At 42.5% G+C, this 18,786-nt stretch overlaps 1 protein-coding gene across 6 annotated transcripts in view; it reads left to right on the top strand.

Moving 5' to 3' along the window:
- MARK3 (microtubule affinity regulating kinase 3) overlaps positions 1 to 18,786 on the top strand; it is a 71,527-nt gene that overhangs the window by 32,946 nt on the left and 19,795 nt on the right. For all 6 annotated transcript variants that reach the window (XM_077923833.1, XM_028703512.2, XM_028703431.2 and 3 more), the window contains 8 exons: positions 5,018 to 5,088; positions 6,581 to 6,637; positions 8,364 to 8,600; positions 8,726 to 8,845; positions 11,298 to 11,397; positions 11,618 to 11,730; positions 13,470 to 13,623; positions 18,138 to 18,352. In XM_077923833.1, the coding sequence (XP_077779959.1) occupies positions 5,018 to 5,088; positions 6,581 to 6,637; positions 8,364 to 8,600; positions 8,726 to 8,845; positions 11,298 to 11,397; positions 11,618 to 11,730; positions 13,470 to 13,623; positions 18,138 to 18,352 (1,067 nt within the window). The remainder of the gene's footprint in view (positions 1 to 5,017; positions 5,089 to 6,580; positions 6,638 to 8,363; positions 8,601 to 8,725; positions 8,846 to 11,297; positions 11,398 to 11,617; positions 11,731 to 13,469; positions 13,624 to 18,137; positions 18,353 to 18,786) is intronic.

The following is an 18,786-nucleotide window of genomic DNA, read 5'->3' as shown; positions in this document are numbered from 1 at the left end:
GGCCCAGTTGCACCCCTACCTGGAAAGGGATAGCCTAATCTCTGTTGTCTCTGCTCTGGTAACATCTAGGTTAGATTACTGCAATGCAGTATACATAGGGCTGCCAGGTTGCTCACAGGGGCAAGGTGGTTAGAGCATGTTGTTGTTTAGTCGTTTAGTCATGTCCGACTCTTCATGACCCCATGGACCAGAGCACGCCAGGCACTCCTGTCTTCCACTGCCTCCCGCAGCTTGATCAAACTCATGTTGGTAGCTTTGAGAACACTGTCCAACCATCTCGTCTTCTGTCGTCCCCTTCTCCTTGTGCCCGCAATCTTTCCCAACATCAGGGTCTTTTCCAGGGAGTCTTCTCTTCTTGCGAGGTGGCCAAAGTATTGGAGCCTCAGCTTCAGGATCTGTCCTTCCAGTGAGCACTCAGGGCTGATTTCCTTCAGAATGGATGGGTTTGATCTTCTTGCAGTCCATGGGACTCTCAAGAGTTTCCTCCAACACCATAATTCAAAAGCATCAATTCTTCGGCGATCAGCCTTCTTTCTGGTCCAGCTCTCACTTCCATACATCACTCCTGGGAAAACCATAGCTTTAACTATACGGACCTTTGTTGGCAAGGTGATGTCTCTGCTTTTTAAGATGCTTTCTAGGTTTGTCATTGCTTTTCTCCCAAGAGGCAAGCGTCTTTTAATTTCATGACTGCTGTCACCATCTGCAGTGATCATGGAGCCCAAGAAAGTAAAATCTCTCACTGCCTCCATTTCTTCCCTTTCTATTTGCCAGGAGGTGATGGGACCAGTGGCCATGATCTTAGTGTTTTTTTATGTTGAGCTTCAGACCATATTTTGCACTCTCCTCTTTCACCTTCATTAAAAGGTTCTTTAATTCCTCCTCACTTTCTGCCATCAAGGTTGTCATGTGCATATCTGAGGTTGTTGATATTTCTTTTGGCAATCTTAATTCCATTTTGGGATTCACCCAGCACAGCGCTTTCTCATGATGAATTCTGCATATAAGTTAAATAAGCAGGGAGACAGATGAGGTGATCAGGCACTCCCATTTCTTTAAGAACTTGCCATAGTTTGCTGTGGTCAACACAGTTAAAGGTTTTTGCATAGTCAATGAAGCAGAAGTAGATGTTTTTCTGGAACTCTCTAGCTTTCTCCATAATCCAGCGCATACTTGCAATTTGGTCTCTGATTCCTCTGCCCCTTCTACATCCAGCTTGCACTTCAGGGAGTTCTTGGTCCACATCCTGCTTAAGCCTGCCTTGTAGAATTTTAAGCATAACCTCGCTAGCATGTGAAATGAGTGTAGTTAGAGCATTATTTGGCACTGCCCTTCTTTGGGATTGGGATGTAGACTGATCTTCTCCAATCCTCTGGCCACTGCTGAGTTTTCCAAACTTGCTGGCATATTGAGCGTAGCACCTTAACAGCATCATCTTTTAAAATTTTAAATAGTTCAGCTGGAATATCATCACTTCCACTAGCCTTGTTATTAGCAGTGCTTTTAAGGCCCATTTGACTTCACTCTCCAGGATGTCTGGCTCAAGGTCAGCAACCACACTGCCTGGGGTGTATGAGACATCCATATCTTTCTGGTATAATTCCTCTGTGTATTCTTGCCACCTCTTCGTGATATCTTCTGCTTCTGTTAGGTCCTTGCCACTTTTGTCCTTTATCATGGTATAATAAAGGTTTGAGCATATCACACCGATACTGGCCTGGCTGCCAATTAATTTCTGGGCTCAATTCAAAGTACTGTTTTGACCTATAAAGCCTTAAATGGTTCAGGACCACAATACCTCAATGTCCGCCTCTCCCCAAATGAACTGACCCAGATCTTGTGATCATCATTGGAGGGTTCCTCTTTGTGTGCCTACCCCATGAGAGATTTGTTGTTGTTTAGTCGTTTAGTCGTGTCCGACTCTTCGTGACCCCATGGACCAGAGCACGCCAGACACCTCTGTCCTCCACTACCTCCCGCAGTTTGGTCAAACTCATGCTGGTAACCTCGAAAACACTATCCAACCATCTCGTCCTCTGTCGCCCCCTTCTCCTTGTGCCCTCCATCTTTCCCAGCATCAGTGTCTTCTCCAGGGAGTCTTCTCTTCTCATGAGGTGGCCAAAGTACTGGAGCCTCAGCTTCATGATCTGTCCTTCCAGTGAGCACTCAGGGCTGATTTCCTTAAGAATGGATGCGTTTGATCTTCTTGCAGTCCATGGGACTCTCAAGAGTCTTCTCCAGCACCATAATTCAAAAGCATCAATTCTTCGGCGATCAGCCTTCTTTATGGTCCAGCTCTCACTTCCATACATCACTACTGGGAAAACCATGGCTTTAACTATACGGACCTTTGTTGGCAAGGTGATGTCTCTACTTCTCAAGATGCTGTCTAGGCCTGTCATTGCCCTTCTCCCAAGAAGCAGGCGTCTTTTAATTTCGTGGCTGCTGTCACCATCTGCAGTGATCATGGAGCCCAAGAAAGTAAAATCTCTCACTGCCTCCATTTCTTCCCCTTCTATTTGCCAGGAGGTGATGGGACCAGTGGCCATGATCTTCGTTTTTTTGATGTTGAGCTTCAGACCATATTTTGCGCTCTCCTCTTTCACCCTCATTAAAAGGTTCTTTAATTCCTCCTCACTTTCCGCCATCAAGGTTGTGTCATCTGCATATCTGAGGTTGTTGATATTTCTTCCGGCAATCTTAATTCCAGCTTGGGATTCATCCAGCCCAGCCTTTCGCATGATGTATTCTGCATACAAATTAAATAAGCAGGGAGACAAAATGCAGCCTTGTCGTACTCCTTTCCCAATTTTGAACCAATCAGTTGTTCCATATCCAGTTCTAACTGTAGCTTCTTGTCCCACATAGAGATTTCTCAGGAGACAGATGAGGTGATCAGGCACTCCCATTTCTTTAAGAACTTGCCATAGTTTGCTGTGGTCGACACAGTCAAAGGCTTTTGCATAGTCAATGAAGCAGAAGTAGATGTCTTTCTGGAACTCTCTAGCTTTCTCCATAATCCAGCGCATGTTTGCAATTTGGTCTCTGGTTCCTCTGCCTCTTCTAAATCCAGCTTGCACTTCTGGGAGTTCTTGATCCACATACTGCTTGAGCCTTCCTTGTAGAATTTTAAGCATAACCTTGCTAGCGTGTGAAATGAGTGCAATTGTGCGGTAGTTGGAGCATTCTTTGGTACTGCCTTTCTTTGGGATTGGGATGTAGACTGATCTTCTCCAATCTTCTGGCCACTGCTGAGTTTTCCAAATTTGCTGGCATATTGAGTGTCATGAGAGATTGGAGGGTGGCAAAATGAGAACGGGCCTTTTCTGCAGTGGCTATATATTTGTGGGATACTCTCCTGGTGCCTTCTCTCTCTCTCTCTCTCTCTCTCTCTCTCTCTCTCTCTCTCTTACTTACACACACACACGCACACACACACACACACACACACAGAGAGAGAGAGAGAGAGAGAGAGATGGTACCAGGTGAAACATGCCTATTCAACTAGGCTTTGGGCTGATTAACATTCTGTATCCTTTTAAATGTGTGTGGGAGTCAGAGTTATTAGTTTGTTTTTGTTTTATTATGTATGCTTGTGTTCTCATTTTGGATTTTGGATTGTGAAATGCTTGTGATTTTCAGATAAATGGTGGCATACAATTATTTATTTAGTAAGTAAACAGTAGAGCATAGAATCTGTGTAAGGGCTCATATTCACAGATGGTCTTATAAGTTGTTTGTATGCCAAAGTACACCAAATTCCCATTTCTACTACCACCCCAGTTTACACTGTTTTGATTATACCCATTTAAATCACATGAAGAGATTGAAATGCTGGCACAGAGTTATATATTCCATGAGCATTATAGGTGTGTGGATGGAACCAGTGTAGTGTTATATCTAATTCCCATGCCACGTCACTATTGCAAAAGAGCTAAAATCATTCTGTAGAGATGCTGAAAGACAAGTCTGCAGGGTGAGTTGTCAGGGGCTACATCTAATATCACTGTCTGAGAATTTCCTGCCTTGGTTGTCTGATTCGGAATGAATCACTTACTGTGTACTGTGACTGTAGTCTTTAGCATGTATATTTAATTGGTTCCTCTGACTGGTTTCATTAATTAAAAGCCTTAGAAATAGAATGTGTGATGGTTGTGTGTCACTGATAAAAGCTTTTTAAAAATTCTTTCTGAAAGTAATAATATTTATCATATGTTTGTTCCTACAAATCATCAAGCAGTAAGGAAGCCCTCCCTGTCAAACAAGATTTTAATAAGATAATATTTTTCTTCCCTGGAAAAACACATGCTACTCTGTTGACTACTTGATTAAAATTTCAAAACTTGGCAGCTATGTTAATCTTGTAATTTGCATATATCATGTGTTCATGCACACACCAAATTCTTTTTTTCCAAATTCTTGTATGTTTTGTTTCCTCTCATAAACTGCTGCTGCTGCTGTTAAGGTTCTGTTGTTCACAGTTGGGTAATGTTGTCATTAGGGCCAGCCTAAAAGTCACAAAATGAGGGACGCGGGTGGCGCTGTGGGTAAAACCTCAGCGCCTAGGACTTGCCGATCGTCAGGTCGGCGGTTCGAATCCCTGCGGCGGGGTGCGCTCCCGTTGCTCGGTCCCAGCGCCTGCCAACCTAGCAGTTCGAAAGCACCCCCGGGTGCAAGTAGATAAATAGGGACCGCTTTCTAGCGGGAAGGTAAACGGCGTTTCCGTGTGCTGCGCTGGCTCGCCAGATGCAGCTTGTCACGCTGGCCACGTGACCCGGAAGTGTCTCCGGACAGCGCTGGCCCCTGGCCTCTAGAGTGAGATGAGCGCACAACCCTAGAGTCTGTCAAGACTGGCCCGTACAGGCAGGGGTACCTTTACCTTTACCTTAAAAGTCACAAAAATATGGCAAGCTTTTGAATTCTCCAGAACGTGAAAATCCAATTGTCACAGTCAGAAATAAATTAGTTATTACTTAAATGCTCAAAAGATTTCACCATTCATATATCTCAATTACAGGGGAGGTGTTTGACTATCTAGTTGCACATGGAAGAATGAAGGAAAAGGAAGCAAGAGCTAAATTTAGACAGGTATGTATGGGCTATTCTGTACTAGACTTTTAAATGTTTTAAGTTAATTAGCATTTTCCCCAGTCACTGATTGCTCTCCCTCCTGGAAGGAGTGTTGATGTTGGGAAATACTAGCAAAATTGGCCCAGTCAGCAAATACTTTCACATTCATGCTGAAGCCACATTGGATTATCTATCACTACAGGGAAGTCGCACCTACATTATTCAGTGTGTGTATGAAAATGAAGCCCTTGACAATTTTATTGTGACACACACACCCTTCCTGGGAAGTAAGTTGCATTGAAATCAATAAGGATAAACTCCAAGTAAAGGTGTTAAGATAGAGGTGCTAAGCTTTAGTCTCAATCTTGGTTTCGAGGGCAAGCACAAACCATAGTTTGCTGGCTAGTATGTAACAACAGACTATGGTTTGCACAAAAGGAAGGAATTTAATCAGACTGTGTAAGGGTAGGTACATGAAAACGAGGGTAATTCGCATAGTGCCAAGCCATGGTTTGGTGTTATGTCTGAAGCCATTATTTTTTATAACACGTTTGCAGTGGAATAAAGGGTCATGAATTGGAAACTGCTCAAAGAAAGCATGTAATGGCTGCAGAACAGCTTGTCCTTGATTTGAGTTCCTCCTGTTTCAAACTGCAAGTCTGCTGTTCCTCTTTTCATCCGCCCCCTGCTCCTATTCTCTGTTGTGATTCTCACTGTTCATCTTGCAAACCAATCTGCTGTGCAAGCGCAGAGGGAAAGTAGCTTAACTTTTGATCTGTTACTCAGACAGTTGGAAGCAGAAGAGATACCTGTTACACTTAGAAATGAACCTTTTCTTAAAGAGATTTGAGATTCTTGTGAGATTGACTGTCAGGATGTTAACTTGCCTGTCTGTGTCATTATGTGTATTCTGAACCCTGATGTTGAGAACAGGCTTCTGATTTAGTGAAATTTCTTGGTGAAATTTACCTCTCATTCTGTTTGTGTCTGGCGGCACTCTTATAATATCTTCAAGTTGCATAGCGGAGTTTTGGCATATGCATGGAAATGGGCGATAATTGAGTGCTGCAATAGGGCATGCCATGTTTTGAGTCAACAGTAAGAGCTGGAAAAATCTTAGGGATTTTCATAAGCATCACTTATAAGATGTCTATAACTTGTCGCATACTGTCTGACTGACTGTTAATCTTGTTTACCATACAGAGAAACCATAACAATCTGCTTGAAGGGTAACAGTAGCCTAAGTAAGTAATAGGCTTGCCTTCAATTGTCACTTTGACTCTCATCCTAAATGCACTTTTTTGAATAATTCTTATTGATTTCAGTAAGAGTTACCCACAATTAAGTGTGCTTAGGCTTGGAGCTTTTGGTAATTTTGTTACTCATAATGGGCATTATATTGACTTTATAATTGCTTCCCAATTTTAGCAACTCCTACTAAAACCTATTATTGCAATACTGTTTGCCTGATATATGTCACTTTATATAATTGAGCCTGTTTTCTATCCAGATAGTATCTGCAGTGCAGTATTGCCACCAAAAGCATATTGTTCACAGAGATCTCAAGGTAAGAAGAGAAACACAAGATTTTGTATTTGAACATTATTAAATATTTTTATACTCTGTTTTGTTCCCAGATTAATACCAATTTTCCTTGTTCTTTACTGGAAAAGTAAAGGATGAATTTCTGTGATGAATTTTGACTACTAGTTGGCATGTGAAGAGTAAAAGACCTACCATGTTAGTTACTGCAGGCTAGTATATTATTAAGGCTGAGGGTAATATTTTGAGAAGTAGAAATGATTTATGGTAGTAAATAGACTCTGCTGTAAGTACAGATTTTGCTAGCTCGATTCTCACTTTCAGGTTTGCATGGGTCATGGTGAAAGAGAGAATTATTATTATTATTATTATTATTATTATTTATTTATTTATTAAATTTGTACACTGCCCTTCTTCTGAAGATCACAGGGCGGTTCACAACATAAAAATGCAAAATGAGAACACAAAATACATAATAAAAACAAAAATCAAATCAATAACCCTCCTGCCAGAAACACACTTAAAATGACATAGAATGACTCAGGACTGCAAGGACCACCTCTCTCCATATGAACCTACCCAGACCCTGAGATCATCCTCGTGAGTCCCTTTTTTGTGTGCCTCCTCCATGAGAGGTCTGGAGAGTGGCAGCACGAGAACAGGCCTTTTCTGCAGTAGCTCCCTGCTTGTGGGATGCTCTCCCCAGGGAAGCTTGCCTGGCACCTTCATTACGTATCTTTAGGTGTCAGGCCAAAACATTCTTCTTCTCCCTGGCCTTTGGCTGATTGACTTCTAATGCCCTTTTAAAATGTGTTGTGGAAGGGGGGATTATTTGGTTGTCATTTTAATTTTGTATTTTATATTTTATATTGTGAACTGCCCTGAGACGAACCCCCATTTCATGGGATTATGTTAGTTGCTTACTTCCCTTGGTTCACAGCTCCACCTTCTTTGGGGCTTGCACCCGTTCTTGGTGTATCACAAAATCCGTTTATTTGTATATTTGAACCAGTTTGAACCCACTTTTCATTAAAATGAATCCCAAGAACAGGTTGCAAGGAAAACTCATAAAACACACCCAATGATACAAATCTAAAAACTATTCAAAATTATCACAGATTGATCAAAATGAGGGAGGACAGGCGCTACTTCCAACCAATTTAACCAAATTCCTGATTGAATCGAATAGAATTGTTAAAAGGCACCCCAAATCCACCAGAACCTGCACTGAGTAAATATGTGAGCGTAGCCTCTCGTGGCTCCCCTTCCCTTTTTCAAAGGTTGCTTTTCAAAAGTTGCCTTGGCTGTTTCGCTTAATCTCTCCCTGCCGAATGCCTCCATCACTTCTGTCTGCCCTACACATTTAGTTTCCTCCCCACTGCCAAACACCTTTGCCATCATGAACAGTAAACCCAATTTCCACAACTGGAGCAGGTTGAACTGTCTAAAACAATTTTGTATAACTCACTGTCAATTTTCTACTTAAAAAAAGAAAAAGAGCTCTGCTTACTATATTACAATAAACCGGGTTCCTTACTAAAGAGAAGGATCTGTTATAAACAAAACAATTTTTTTTTGTCTCTTCTGAAAAGCTGGCTGTACTTAATGTAAGTGAGCAAATCAGCAAACTCTTTAAGACACATGCTAGTATGCCCGACTATATGAATTGGATCTTGAAGGACTTAGACTAGAAGAAACTGTTCGTTTCCAGGGAGGGAAATCTCACGTCTTACTCTGTTGTTCCCCTCCAGGCTGAAAATCTGTTGCTTGATGCAGACATGAACATTAAAATAGCCGATTTTGGTTTTAGCAATGAGTTTACAGTTGGAAATAAACTGGACACATTTTGTGGCAGTCCTCCATATGCTGCTCCGGAACTCTTCCAAGGCAAGAAGTATGATGGACCTGAAGTAGATGTTTGGAGCTTAGGCGTCATTCTTTACACTCTTGTGAGCGGTTCTCTGCCTTTTGATGGGCAGAATCTAAAGGTACACACCTAATTTATGCTTAAAGGGTGGGAGGAGGATGGGGAGTTCCTGGACTGTCATGTTTTTTATGGCAATAATTAATAGCACACCTGTAATTTCCTATTTGGTGTGTGTTTTGATTAAAGGAACTGAGAGAAAGAGTGCTGAGAGGGAAATACAGGATTCCATTCTACATGTCAACGGACTGTGAAAACCTACTGAAACGTTTCCTGGTGCTAAACCCAACTAAAAGAGGCACTCTTGAGGTAGTATTATCTTCCTCACCATTATAATATCGTTTCTCCCCTCCTGCTTCATTGAAAGGAATTTGCACATTTTGAATTTTAAAATTGCTTGTGCATCCAGGTAATTTTGGCCTTGTTGTTTTAAATAAATTCTACGCCACTTTATACAGTAATTTCTAAGCAGTGTGCAATTAGGGCTTTGCGAGGGACATAATAGGGATAGTTATGTCTTTTACAGATGAATTGTTTCCTCTTGGTCCTCTCTAATGGTTTCCCCCAGTTGAAAGAACGGTACATTTTGGAATTGCAGGCAAATGGTGCATTAAGCATGGTGCATCACTCCAAGTGCATTAAGCCCCATCTGTGGTGGCCAGGCAGTGACTTGCTCAAACCCACACACAAAAGCTACCTCGACATTGCCATTGGTCTAAATGGAAGTGTTCATAGCATCATCCCATTGTAATGTACTGAAGAAGCACGTCATGCTACCCTTCAGTTGGATAGAAGTCAGGATATTGTAATGACTCATGATCTCTTCTCTTGGGGCAGCTCGAGGCTGCTGTGATTGTTCTGGAGGTGCGGTGCTCCACCTAGAGGGCGTTCTTCACATTAAGCAGAACTTGGAAGTCCCACTAGCTCTCTTTCATTAGACCTACCTAACGTTGGCAGATCATGAAACGTACGTCGGTGTCAGTACACACTTTATGAACTGACGTTTTGGCTACCAACCACATTCTGGGATTTCTGATGCTGCCTTTTATTACCCAAATTATATATAAAGGTCCATTAGGTCCAGTCGTGACCGACTCTGGGGTTGCGGCACTCATCTCGCTTTACTGGCCGAGGGAGCCGGCGAACCAGAGCAGTGCACGGAAACGCCGTTTACCTTCCATCCGGAGCGGTACCGATTTATCTACTTGCACTTTGACATGCTTTTGAACTGCTAGGTTGGCAGAAGCAGGGACCGAGCAACAGGAGCTCACCCTGTGCGGGGATTAGAACCGCCAACCTTCTGATCAGCATGCCCTAGGCTCTGTGGTTTAACCCACATACATATATTTATATTTGAGAAAATAAATTTTATTAATTAAAAGTATTTATATGCCCCCTTTGGGGGCCTAGTCCACCCATGGTGACTCCCATACAAAGCATCATATCAAGTGGTTGAATAAAAGCCATATCCTTTAAAGCTGGGTTATTAAGATGAAGAACAGTTTAGTATGGGCTGTTGACTGAATAATAGTTAATATTAAGTTAGTAATATTCAGTATTAGGTATAGAAACGCTTTAAACATGTTACTCCTTTTAGTGTGTGTGTTTTCTCATCTATGGCTTCTTTTGTTAAACATTTTTACATTTTCATTTTTTTGAGCACTTTTCCTAGTCCTGGTCCCAGTGGAGCACTCCCCTCCATCCTCATATGTCACCTAGAGTTGTTTTTGCCCAGGCTGACAGCAAATAGGATGGCTTACACAGCACTTGTTATTCGCTTAGTTGTCCCTTTTTTAAAAAAACAAAAACATAAATTATACTGCTCTTCATCAGAAAAAAACATCAGTTTTCAAAATAATTTTTTAAAAAGGAAAAAAAGAAGTGTGAAATGTTGTATTTAGTATTAAACTAAATTCTTGCTCTAATGCAAGAGCACTTCTGTGGCCTCTCCTGCCACCGTACACATGCGTCCTGTGTTGTTCCCAACTCTTCTCGGGGGGGGGGGGCGTGGAGCAACCCCCAGAACAGATTTAGGCATGTGCAGAGGGAGCGGAGAACCTTCCGTTGCACAAGGTGAAATCTTTGCATTGATCACTGTAGCACTACATTTGAGTACAAACCCAATAAAAACAAAATGCAGTATATGAAGCATCAAAGTCTGTAACACGGGATTCCACTCAATATCCACATGAATTCCACATCTGCTAGCACACCTGTTCCTCAGTCAACCTGCACATGCACACTGTCACCCAGGCACAGCACACAGACTTCACGGGTACCAGTCCTAACAATCTCTCAAGTACATATACAAGAAACCACACTAGGCCACTGACAACCTAACACTGTGAGGCTAAAACCAAACTTAATCCAGGACTCCACCAACCCCAATAAAACCTCACACTTTTCACCCAAACACTCATCCACAATCAAGCTCTCTCCAGCCACCAGCTCCTACCCGTGAAGTAGTCAGAATTAACCTCTCTACCAGCTGTCCAACACAGTTATCCTGAACAGCATCGAGCATCACCATACTCAGTCAGCACAACCATAATATGAGAGAAATTATATTAGAGGGGTTTTAACAAACAACCCCCCCCCCCTTTGGTAGAGGCAGAGTAAATAAGGGGTGTAAAAGGTAGGTGTCTTTTTTTATACAAGGTAGTTTATTTGCCTTCACTTAAGCAGCTCAAAAATCTTAAGCTTTGGCCTTGACTACAGATCTCTGTTACTGGTAATACTCATTCAAAACCTATCTTTGCAGCAAATTATGAAGGACAGATGGATCAATGCAGGGCATGAGGACGATGAACTTAAGCCTTTTGTTGAACCAGAGCTAGACATCTCGGACCAGAAGAGAATAGGTAAGCAGAAGATGGAAGATCACCAGCATACATACTTAATAATGACAAACGGTGTGGATTGTGGCTCAACACCTTATTGCTTGCTTAAATGCTCAAATTTAGATCTTGGTTAACGACGTCTCCCATAGCAAGGTGTTAAATTTGTTCCATTATTAAGTAGTAATTTTGTATGACTACTCAAGCTAGTAAAACATTTAAGGAAACTTTCAATTTATTCTAGACATTATGGTTGGAATGGGATATTCTCAAGAAGAAATACAAGAATCTCTTAGTAAAATGAAATATGATGAAATCACTGCTACATACTTGCTACTGGGGAGAAAATCATCGGAGGTGAGTAAAATGCTCAAACCATGGCTGAGAACTGGCTTGTACTCATGATAACCAATGCTCTATCATGTTGGGAATGAGTTGATAGCAAGCATTGAGCCTCACCTTCCCCTTTCTTCGTTCATCACAGATGCAAGGAGGAAGTTAGAAGTAGAAGCTTCTAATCTCCTTGCAGCTGCACTGGAGGATGAGAGGAGCAAGCATCTGAGGTTTATTGTGGCCCACTCCCATCATAGTAAACCATGGTTTATTATTATGTCCACATTTGCCCACAGACCTAGATGTAAAGAAGAAACCTGGTTTGGTTCTTCAAGCATCTTGATATACATGAGGTAGCTTATTATTGACTCTTGCAGTCATCTTACCTCTCTCATCAAGCTGCCAGGTGCTTAATATTTTCCCATTCTTCTATTTTTGACCCAGGACCATTCTTAATACTTCCGTTCTATTTTAAGACTGACCTAGAACCTAGTTGAACAAGAACTTCTCGCCTCTAGGTTTGGCAAGATTAGGGCAACTCTTGCACCATAAGTGTGGGTCCTCCGAATTTATGGAACTCCCATCAAGCATGTTGCTGGCAAACTGAAGATAATTGCAATGTCTGTGGAAGGAAATGTTCAGACTTCCGATAATACGTACAGTCTTGGGCCTGGAGTGACTGGGTCCAGATTCAGCAAGCTGTATTGTCAACTTAGATTAGAGGCAGTGAATATATTTAAAATATTTCTGCTCCATGTTTTAGCATAACTCCAGTGAGGTGCTTTCCAGGCTTTCTCATATTGTATTTACTTCAACGTACTGCTCTTGCATTCTTAGGTTTGAAGAGAGTTGTTGCCACAGGGTAACCACTATAGTAATATTTTAGTTAACGTGACTTGTAGACCTGTGAATAAGTGAAGGCAATAAATGACACATGCTCCTTATTGGCGTTCATGCTGTTATGGCCAGTTGAAAGTTACACATCATTTAAGTGAGTAGTGTGCATGACTTGCAATATTTTGTTTAGTGGTGACTGGGCTGCAAGACAAAGCACTCTGACAGATGGTTCTTTAGAAGCATCCTTTTATTGATTAAATTTCAGCCCGTTAGAGAAAAATGCAGTACATCACACTTGATCTTAGCCAAAAGGCTTTCAGGCTAAAGCACTGCCACATACTTTGCCTTGTTCTTCAGTACAGTGAAAACATGGTCCCCAAGTTCTGAAAACCAACCCTATTTTTTAAACCTTTTTATTTTGTTTCTCTTGGTGAGTTAGCAAACTCTGAAGAATGTCAGGTTGACTAGGTCTATAGAGAGCTGCTTTCTTCTGAATGCCCCATTGCTGTCAACCCCTAAGTGCAGCATCTCTCCAGGGTGTCAAGGAAAGGAATTTCCTATCCATGCTCTTGAAATTCTTTAATGGGAGGTGCTAGGAGGTTAGCCTGAGACACCTGAGATGCACACAGTTCTCATCAGTGCTGCTAAGATGCTGCCCCCTATGCTTCATGGGCAGGGAATGGTCAGTTGCCACCTGTTATGAGAAGTTTTAAAAGAATCTGTTTGCTCATGCCTTTAGCTTTTCCCTCTCATGTGTTGACTAATTTCCCCAGCTCATTCATCTTCCCATTCAAATCCACAAAGCAGGTAACTTGGTTGTACTTTGCCCTGTAGACACAACGAGTGTTGGATTTCAAGCTCCCTTTGTTATGTTTGGGGTCACAGAACTAATAATGCAAACTTTTCCCCTGTCTGCTTCTGTTCAGTTGGATGCCAGCGACTCAAGTTCCAGCAGCAACCTTTCGCTTGCAAAAGTCAGGCCAAGTAGTGATCTCAACAACAGTACTGGACAATCTCCCCATCACAAAGTGCAGAGAAGTATATCTTCCAGCCAGAAGCAGCGACGGTACAGTGACCATGGTGAGCGGCCTTCTCATTATTTGGGAACTCTTGCTGCAGAAAGACGATTATAATAATAATAATATCTTTATTGTCATTGCCCCCTCTCGGGGACAACGAAATTACTTGGCTGCTCCATCCACCCAGGTAGGGCACTCCACACAAAATCAAAACAACTATAAAGACACTAATTAAAACAATACAGTTCCCATTCAGGGCCGAGATCGCTCTGGAGAAGAAGCTGTTCTTAAGACGGCTCGTTCTTGTCTTCATCGTCCTGTATCTCCGTCCCGACGGCAGGAGCTCGAAGAGACAGTGACCAGGATGCGATGGATCTTTTACTATGTCCAGTGCCTTCCTATGGCACCTTGTGGCATAAATCTGCTCTAAGGTGGAGAGTGGGCAGCCAACAATGCTCTCTGCTGCCTTAACAACTCTGCACAACCCCAACCTGTCCTGGGTAGTACAGCTTCCGTACCACACACATAAGCCATAAGTGAGCACGCTCTCAATGGCACAGTGATAGAAGGCAAGCAGCAGTTTCTGAGGAAGATGGTTTTTCCTTAGAATTCTCAAAAAGTACAGTCTCTGCTGCGCCTTCTTCACAAGCCCCCTTGTGTTGACACTCCAGGACAGATCCTCTTGTAATTCAATGCCCAAAAATCTGAACGTTGTTACCCTCTCCACACAGACCCCATCAATCAAAAGTGGCTGGACATTGCTCTTCTGTCTCCTGAAGTCCAGCACAAGCTCCTTTGTCTTCCTTGTATTTATGAGCAAGTTGTTAGCTCTGCACCACTCTGTCAGCCGCTCCACCTCATCTCTATAGTCCGTTTCACCTTCCCTTTCAGAGATGAGCCCAATCACGGTTGTGTCATCTGCAAATTTGACAACCCTATTACTAGGGTGAACAGCGACACAATCGTACGTGTAGAGAATATAAAAGAGCGGACTGAGTACGCATCCCTGTGGTGTTCCTGTGTTAGTCTTAAGCATACTAGAGGTATAAGGGCCCAACCGAACCCTCTGGGGGCGGTCTGACAAAAAGTCCAATATCCACCCACAAAGTGATAACGGAAGCCCCAGATCTTCCAGTTTAAACATCAGACGTTGTGGTAGAATGGTATTAAATGCCGAGCTGAAATCTAAAAAAAGCAGTCTGGCATACCCCCCCCCCCCCCCCGCTGCTCCAAATGTGCAAGAACGGCATGGAGGGCAATCACCACAGCGTCCTCTGTCGATCTTTCCGTTTTATAAGCAAATTGGAATGTGTCCAGTCCCTCTGGTAGGCAGGCAATGACATCCCTCTGGTAGGCAGGCAAGCTACCTTTTGAGAGAGTCTCTCTAAAACAGCCTTTCCCAAGCTTGGATGACTCATGATTGGGGAAGGCTTCTTGAAAAGCTAAAGAAAAGATTGTGTTGAGGATGAAGAGTTCAGCATATGCTGAACCATGGGAAGTTTTAATTTGGTATTGAGAGACCAATTCTATGCTCCAACTGCTGTTATTGCAGATCTTGGTAATGCTTTGAGATAACCAGTTTCAAACATTCTCGCCGTGTAAATTCTAAAGTGAGACAAAGGGTAGCCAGTTAGATACTTGGTGTGGTCCTGTTCTACTGTGATAAGTATTTTGGCTAGTGCATGTTAGTTATGCCACCACCACTTGATCAAATACTCATGGCAAATTCAAAGGACAGTTGTTACAGAGAGTGATGGTTCTTTCAGAAGTTAAGCTATCAGTCCTCTCCCAATTGCCCATGTCATCTCTAGTTTCACTTCAGAGAGTTTTCCCCTGCCAGTAATGGCTATCAATGAAAATGTCTACATTGTATTTACAGAGATATTTCATAGAACTGTAAAGAGATGCTAGACATATATTTCAAATATCTAGGAGCTATCTTCAGATACTTCATATGTGGGACTTATCCAGATGTATTTGTATGAGATTTGACCCACCCAGAAATACTTAAACCCTTTCTCCCCTCACCCTCCCGCAAATTGAAGATCCCTAAAGACTGCCTAGCATCTCCAATTCTCACTAACTTTTTGAGTGTCCTGGTAAAAGGGAGACCCTATTACTTCTCATAGGTTTGGTTTCTGTTGGCGATACTGACCAAGAAACTTCTTTGGCAGGCAATAATTTATTCCAGAAGAAATTATTTTGTTCTGCCATGTGGTTCAGTTTCATTGAGACCTTTAACTAGGTGGTTTCAGTATGTGTGGTTTTTTTTTACATAGAAGGCTCCCTCACCTTGATAGCAGCCTATCATTAATAAGTTACTTTTAGCCAGCTGCAGGAGGTTTTTCTGGAATGCTTAGCTTTGTATTGTACATTGGTGGCAAAGATGACACCCAAAATTTGTGGCAATCTACAAACTACAAACCTACTTAAGGGATATTTTGTAAATCTTCCCAAAAAATAAATAAATCAGAATGTGGAGTGTCACAAATAAACATGTTAAATTACTCCTAAGTATGTAGCGTTAAAATACTCATTTTAGACTTTTCATTTCCCCCACATTGCTCAGTGCTTTCTGGCAAAAATATTTATATCACACAACTACAGGTTTGGTTGGCTCATGGGTTGCTTTTCCTTATCAGTTTAATCACGTGTGCTCGCTTTGCCAGTACACCCCCTGGCATTCATAGTTGTTCTAGAGAAGACTTAATTAAGTATCTTGTGAAATTTCTTAGAAAAAGCACAAAAGCCCCTTCTTTCTATCCTACTGTGTTTGTGTGTGTTTGTCTCTGTTTTCTTTTTGACACTATTAGGTCAGCCTGTATATAAAAGAACTTGGGGGACTGGGTGTTCAACAGTATTTCTTTGAATTTCCTCTCTCCTGAGCGGCTGTCATCTCTTCAACAAAGTCTACTAGTTATGCAGAGCAGCAACACACAGGCGTTTGCCTTGTATGACCTAGTAAAAGCAACCTTCTACTGAGCTGAATGCACTGCAAAGTTTAACTGCAACCTGAAAAGGGGCAGCTTTTTCTCATTGAGTCTGGCTTGAAGTAGGCAAGCAAAAGTTTGAAGTTTCAGCTTTTTATGTTAGTGCAAAGATAAAGGCTAGCAATGTGGACCCGGGTGGCGCTGTGGTCTAATCCACAGAGCCTAGGGCTTGCCGATCGGAAGGTCAGCGGTTCAAATCCCCATGACGGGCTGAGCTCCCATTGCTCGGTCCCAGCTCCTGCCAACCTAGCAGTTCCCAGCGGGAAGGTAAACAGTGTTTCCGTGCGCTGCTCTGGTTTCGCCAGAAGCGGCTTAGTCATGCTGGCCACAAGACCCGGAAAAACTGTCTGCGGACAAACGTCGGCTCCCTCGGCCAGTAAAGCGAGATGAGCACCGCAACCCCAGAGTTGTTCGCGACTGGACTTAAGTCCTTTACCTTTTTTAAAGGCTAGCAAAGAGAACCAGAACTAAAACAGCCATCAAATGTACTAAAACAGCATACGCAGAGACTCAAAATCAAATATTAAAAAGCCTGGGAGAACAAAAAAAATCTTAACTTGGCACCAGAAGCACAACAATGTTGGTGACACATGAACTTCTCTAGAAAGAGCATTGCATACCAACAGGGATTTCTCTCTTGTAGACACCATCTGAGCTTCAGGTAGAGGGGACCACATGATGAAGAGCCTCCATAGATCACCTTTGGGTATGGATAGGTACACCCAAGAGGAGGTGTTTCATTTGCTATAAGCCATATAGAACTTTATACTCAATACCAGTATCTTGAATTGGACATGGGAGCTAACTTGAAGCCAGTGCAGGTCAGAACAGACCAATGAGATGTGTTCATAACAACTGCTTTCCATTTAAAACTTGCTGCCTTACTTTGCACCAGCTGAAATTTCTGGACTTCCAGCCCTGTGTTCAGCTCGCTACAGCAATCCGAACGCCTATCATGGATCATTGCAGCTAGTCAAAACAAAAAAAATTCCTTCCAGTAGCACCTTAAAGACCAACTAAGTTAGTTCTTGGTATGAGCTTTCGTGTGCATGCACATTTCTTCATTGCAGCTAGGTTATCCAACTCCAGATAAGTTGGTAAAAGACACTCTGAGCCCTCAAGGCCGCTTGAGCCTCTAATGAAAAATGATGGATTCAAGGGCACCAAAAGCTACATGCCAGATCACTCAGAGGGAGTATGACCTTTACTACAGCTTGAATCTCATGCATCTGGACTAGAGAACCACCTACTAATAGTGTCTCCAGCCATATTCAGGCATTCTTCTGAAAACATGAGAATTCCTCCTCGCAGGAGGGTTTCTATGTGTAATCAGTCAAACATACTTTAAAACCCTCTTCAGACTTTGCACTACTTGTTCAAAGGCCTGAAGAGCAGCCCACGTTCTCTTTACTCTTTATACTGTCAACGTTGTATAAAACCGTATCTGTTAAACGCTTTTGATCATCACCACTGAGCTTCTTCATTGTTCTTTTTCATGGGTGGATCAAGGACACATACTGTTACTACTTTGCCTTAAGATACCTTGGAATCAAAACGTCTAATCCATTCTCTGTGTGTTTTTCAGCTGGTCCATCTGTTCCTCCAGTAGTGGCATATCCAAAAAGAAGTCAAACTAGCACTACAGACAGTGACCTCAAAGAAGAAGGTATCCAGTCTCGGAAGTCCAGCAGCACTGCTGGAGGAAGAGGAGTTGCTCCTGCCAGCCCTATGCTTGGGAATGCCAGCAATCCAAATAAGGCTGATATTCCTGAGCGTAAGAGAAGCTCTGCTGCACCCAATGTAAGTCATGGGATTCAAAAAAACAACAACCATAAAGAGCTTGTTTGCATGCACATCTTTCTCTTAGTTATCTCTTAGGCTTAATGTATCAGAAGTAGTTTATGGCATAGCTAATTTACAAGGTGTCCAACCATCAACTGTTCGTTGAGCATTTTGGAAGCGCTGCACAGTGGGCTTTGCAAAGTGCCTTTTGGCCTAGCCCTACCCTTACCTGCCTCGCACCTGATATCAGGTGTAGAACGAGTGGATGCACCTTGCCTGCACTGGCCTCGTGCTTGAAATGGAGAGGTCTGGCAGCTGAGATATTTTGCCCTCAGAATTGTATCTTGGGAGAGACTGGAATCAAGCTTCTAGCTTGCACACTCCCTTGCCTTCCGACCTCACCGTGGAGGGAAGTGAGCAATGTAATGGGAGGTCTCTCATTCGGCTAGTTG

The sequence above is a fragment of the Podarcis muralis genome, chromosome 1 (assembly GCF_964188315.1).
Source record: "Podarcis muralis chromosome 1, rPodMur119.hap1.1, whole genome shotgun sequence".
Lineage (NCBI taxonomy): Eukaryota > Metazoa > Chordata > Lepidosauria > Squamata > Lacertidae > Podarcis > Podarcis muralis.
The sequence above is the reverse complement of the archived record's forward strand: the minus strand, read 5'-3'. Positions and strand labels throughout refer to the sequence as shown.